General features: G+C 38.7%; 1 protein-coding gene across 1 annotated transcript; it reads right to left on the reverse strand.

Moving 5' to 3' along the window:
- Positions 1 to 237: 237 nt before the first annotated feature.
- On the reverse strand, positions 238 to 4,422 carry LOC107227261. The gene is made up of 4 exons (XM_015668361.2): positions 4,323 to 4,422; positions 2,095 to 2,281; positions 1,235 to 1,405; positions 238 to 970 (listed from the first exon to the last, which is right to left on the reverse strand). The coding sequence occupies exons 2-4, from the start codon at positions 2,168 to 2,170 to the stop codon at positions 768 to 770; spliced, it is 450 nt and encodes a 149-aa protein (XP_015523847.2). The 5' UTR covers positions 2,171 to 2,281; positions 4,323 to 4,422; the 3' UTR covers positions 238 to 767.
- Between the last annotated feature and the right edge of the window lie 929 nt (positions 4,423 to 5,351).

The following is a 5,351-nucleotide window of genomic DNA, read 5'->3' on the forward strand; positions in this document are numbered from 1 at the left end:
CTGAATAAGCAAATAAACACCGATATCTGTATAAAACGTCACTTTATGGCCCGATTTTACGATTCAATGTATTTCATTTTTTCGTAAAGTATCTTATGTTTGTACAGATATTTGTTCTAAAAATATCAACGCAACTTCAGAACCGCAAAGTATCTGGTACTTTTGCACGAATGATTTTGCAACAAGCCAATTGCATAATTTGATATCATTTTTTGAGAGATATAGCGAAATTCGACATCGTATTCAAGTCTAACACTGCAGACTATCGTTTATTGGCGCACATTATTACTGGGATTATTTTTCCCGACGAACAAATGTTTATTCTTGTTCATTCGTTTATTGGTACACCAAGATTTACTTCTTACGAACCGACTAAAATATTATACAGACAAATATATTATCACATAACTAGTACAGGTACATTGCTTGATATTACTAACATGGATGCATATTATACCTATATAGGCACACGTATTATATACATGAATATTCTTATTAACCATAAGCTTACACCAAATTTTTTTTCTCCTCCAGAATACAGTTTAACGGTATTATTTTACAAAACATATCGTCTCTATTGTACCGAGAAGTTGTATAAATACTTTCGCTCGTGGCCTTTCCAATAAAACTCTCGTTTCCTGTAAAAAAATTATGAAAAAAGAAAAGAAACGAAAAAGGAAAAGAAAAAAAAAAAAAGTACGGAAGGTGAACGAGAGCCAAGAAAAAGCTTGAAATGCGTACAACTCGTCGGAAATTTATCAGAAATTTTAAAATTTCTCTAAAAACTCGTCGGCGATGGTGAAGTTTCGGTAATATTTCATCGGTTCGGTAAGATTGTTATATTTCGGTGAAACGGGAGTTCTGCAAGAAAATAGAGAAACGAAACTGTAGGTGATGAGGGCTAGGAGAGTGAAGATTAGCAGGCTGATCGTCCAGACGTAAGCAGCGCACGTATCTGCTGTCAATGAACCTGCGGTGCGATGTAAGAAAAAGAAAAAATTATACACGGAGAAGAATTCGCGGTGCGAAAAGGGGTGTGGGGGTGGGGGGGGGATGAAACGGAATATTTCACCTTTCAGGTTATCTTACACGTTATGCACGTACGTACAATGTTTTATACACCCACTGCAGCGGCATTTACTGAATCCATGGGTATTCAGCCCCCCCCCCCCCCCCCTCCCCTCATGTACACGTATTACAGATAATTGCAGCTGCTGGAAATCTGTATGCTAACCTGATATTCGAGCGATGCAAATGCTCCGATTCAATTCCGGCATCCATCCGTTTGGACATACGCATAAATTATTCTCGTTGCAGAAAAACGGTATCCAATTTGTGTCTGGACCCTGGATGATTTTCGGATAGACCGCGCACTCTCTCGAATCGTTGCATTTCTTCTCGTACACTGGAATTACAAATACTTTTATTCGCGATATGTTGCAAGTAACACGAATCGGATTACATTATTTTTTTTTGTTTTTTGCATCGTGCTTGGTTACTAAACTGTAAGTTCGATTCGGGGTGAGGATTGAATGTGGAAAGGAAAATTTTTCAGACATTTGCGAGTGGGTATCGAAAAAAACAAATTATTCCCGATCGTTTTTTTAAACAACGATTATCGTAGCAAGAGTCGTAACGTTGAACTCGAATGAAATCTCGCGTAAATAACATTATAATCGCGTATCAGATGATATTGCTGTGCGTGTAGACGAAAGCAAGAAATTGTATGAGGCACTCATGTTGCGGTATAAATTCTAATAGAGTCGAATTGATAACAAACAAGTATACATACATAAAGTATGAAACGCGACAGGTCGATGATTAGATAAATTGAAGGTTGACTGAAACGAAACGTTGAAAGAATCGTCATTTTACTTTGTTGCAATTTGATAATAAAAAAACTTTACTGGAGGTAAATTTACCCAGTATGACTTTTTATTAATGCTCGATTAAAGTTTAGACAATAGTTAACAAATTTCCTTAAAACTGAATACTTGCAATAATAACTTTACGATCTTCAACCTCACAGAAAAAAATGTAATATCGTACGCACAGCACAATGAAACTATGTTGTATAGTCAGCGTCTCTCTCACCTGATGAGGCGACAGCCAAACTCGTCAGAAAAACGACGGAGCAAAATGTTCGTAAATGAATCCGAAGAGGCTGCATTGTTTTGGCTCGGCTGAATCGGACACGTCTTATTGCGAACCGATGACTTCTACGGCCAGGAGAGAACTGCTCTGGCTGTTTTATCCTCGTGCTTTTACCGATGACGACGTTCTGTCCACACAAAAGTACAGGCGTATAAAATTACTGGCGCATTTGTATTACGCCGGTGAAAAGTGGGGACTACACGTGACGAAGTTGTTCGTTACGGTTCGTTGGGTTTTCTTTTCTCTCTCGGTTTGCGTTACGGTAAATTCCGTACTATGCGTATAGACGGTATGTTATACGCCGTGTTATCGTGTACGACGTGCGTGATTCAGGTCGATTTCAAAAGCATTTCACACATGCATCGCGAGGAATGCAAAAACGCGATAGATTACGTCTCGGTTTTTATATTTAATCAAACGGACTAGTTTGAATTACTGCATTTTTTCTTCGCTCAAGCTTTTGTTAAGAGTTATTTTTTAATATATGACAGTTACTGTTCGGAAAATCGATGGAGCAATAAAGAATTGTAAGAAAGAAGTTCACACGTAGAAATTATTCTGGTTAGTTAAAATTGTACAACTAACTTCCGTTACCATTTTATGAATTCGATGAATAACTAGCTCAACTCATTTATTCGCGAATCGTTATGTTTTTTTTTTTTTTTTGTCACGTAAAGTTTGTTCTCCAAGTATCGATGTTCCTCCTTTTTTTTACCGCGCAATTAGCGGTTCGTGATCAACTATGTCGTTCCGAGAACTAGTGATCGCGAAGAGGAAAATGAGGAGGAAGAGGATATTCTTCGTGATATTATTGAGAACTCGAGGGGTCTTTTCACGGGCTTGATAATTCAGCTTTTCTGCGCGAAGTGTAACTTTCGCTATACGTTTGGGAAATTATACGAGAGGTTGTTTCACCTTGTGTTGAAGAGAATTAAATTTCTATAAAGTAATCCGAGACAAAGGACCTTGTCAAGTTTCTAATTGAAACGATAAAACTCGAAGGGTCTCTTCTTCTCTTCCGATGCTCCTTCACTTACCGATTATACGCGAAAGCAAGACGGATAAAAAAAATTTCTATCCCCCACATTCATCGGCTCAGTTTTCGGGGCCGAGTTGAAGTTCCTAATTTGAAAATTGAAACAAAGAAATGAAACTTTGACGAAACAACGAAGTTGCGGATGGTCGGCAACCCGATGGCTCGAAATTTGGAAACGCAGGATTACGAAAATTCGAGTTACGATAGAACAAAGTTCCGAAAAGTTCCGATAGAGCAAAACACCGAAAAATAAAGTTTGGGGTGAGTAAAATTCCAAAAGTTAAAGTATCCTCACTCAGCGTAGTTTACTCACAGAGTGGGTGCAAAAAATCAGAAAAACCGAAAACCAAAATGACGAGGATACCGGACGTAAAAACGTGGAAAATCTAAAACAAAGAAAGATCAAATTGGTGGTGAAATTTCTCCAAGTCAGAAATTCACGGAACTGAAAATATTGTCTCATTCAGAATTTCGGTCTATCAGTTTTTAAGTCTTTCGAAACTTTGAGCGTCGGGTTTCGGAGCATTCGAAACTTTGACGTTTCGTTAAAGTTTCATTTCTTTACTTCAAGTTTCGCTAGCAAAAAATTCAGAATTTGGTGCTTTCGGAGCTTTTCAAATTCGGAATATGAATCCCGCCATCAATTCTCTCAAATAATCGCGTACAAATTTTTTTATCGGAATATCGTCTCAAATCGTCTTCAGTCAATCATCCGCAGATCGTCTCGAAGCGTATATTCGACAATTATCACTTCGACTATTTTCCGCATGTACCAAAGTGCAGGGAAATCAAGCCTTCGAACTTTCCGCTGGAGAATACTTCAGTCAGCATAATTTCGGAACTCTCGAAGAGTTTCATCATCCCCGTGGGGATGAAGCAATTTATTAACATCTCTCTCTCACTTCCGGCGCATATTTCATGCATAATTACGTATATCATCTGAAATCGTCGAGTCAGCCCGACGATAATTTTACCGTAGAATACGATTTTCGTATTCGCCTATCCGTGTATACTTATATTATATATTACGTACACGTGTCGTCTTTCTCAAAACCGAAGCGACATTCGTTGGACGGCCTAATTTTCTCCGACAACTACGCAGATCCGATTCATCATCGTATTTTATACGTACATTGTGTACCTGCGACAAGTTCGACAAGCTGAACACACAGTTGAAAAATAAATGAACTTGAAGCGGAGTCGAGCTGAGTTTTGCAGTTTGTTTTTCGTTGTGCAAGTCATCTCTGCTGCAGCTGCGCGTGCAGTAAATATAATGTATATGAATACATATGTGCATGTATAATTGTATGCACATAAGTGCAAAACACATGGATAAAATTGATACCAAGGGTAAAAAGAGCGACCTTGATTGCCGGGGAAGAAATGACCTGACGTTGTTTCGACGTATTGGCGAGTTTCTGCTGCAGTCTTTGTAAGTCGAGTGGAAAATTGCGGTATAAGGTAACGTTTTCCGTAACGCTGTTTTTAAGTACATCCATGTAGGTGCCAGTGCTGTGCGATTGATCGATTAATCGCTTTTCCGATTAATCTGTAGAATTATTACGAGGCAACGTCGATTAAGCGATTGATCGGAAAGATGGTTAATCGAAAGCTGGGATTAATCGATTAATTGAAATGTCCGTAATTCGGAAAAACGATTAATCGATTAATCGTATAGCACTGGCAGGTACCGTGTTTAACAATCTTTACCGAGAATGTGTATTATTTGCACAATCTCATCCGATACTTGCAGGAGGAATCGATCCTCGCGGAGTTGCAGGTACAGGAAAATTACGATAAGAATGCCGACAGTGACAAAGACGGGCATGGTTTAACCGTGAAAACATTCGCTGCAGGGCAGGAAAAATTGACGGTGAGGAGACGAGTTTCCGATTGGCCATAAATTTCGTTCTCACGGCTCTACAGGCTGTAGGGGTGATTCTCGTTGATCGAAAAGAAGCTGCGGAATTGTCTACGGAAGTTGAGATCATTGTTCGAGGGGATGCGTGTAAATTCTCATATCGGATTAGTATTGTATTACATTCTTGAAATCAGTACTTTTCGTTTATTTGATCAGTATGCTTATGAAAGAGAAAAAAAATACCGAATTTTCATGAACGAGAGCTTGGATGTTGTCGATTGGTTTTCCATTTAAGGTCTG

Source organism: Neodiprion lecontei, chromosome 6 (assembly GCF_021901455.1).
Source record: "Neodiprion lecontei isolate iyNeoLeco1 chromosome 6, iyNeoLeco1.1, whole genome shotgun sequence".
Taxonomy (NCBI): domain Eukaryota; kingdom Metazoa; phylum Arthropoda; class Insecta; order Hymenoptera; family Diprionidae; genus Neodiprion; species Neodiprion lecontei.

Excerpts from the sequence above, each read along its gene's own strand:
- LOC107227261 (XM_015668361.2), bottom strand. The coding sequence starts at position 2,170 with ATGCAGCCTCTTCGGATTCATTTACGAACATTTTGCTCCGTCGTTTTT. Across the intron at positions 1,406-2,094 it reads TTTGGCTGTCGCCTCATCAG|TGTACGAGAAGAAATGCAAC; the intron begins GTGAGAGAGACG and ends TTGTAATTCCAG. Across the intron at positions 971-1,234 it reads TTGCATCGCTCGAATATCAG|GTTCATTGACAGCAGATACG; the intron begins GTTAGCATACAG and ends ATCGCACCGCAG.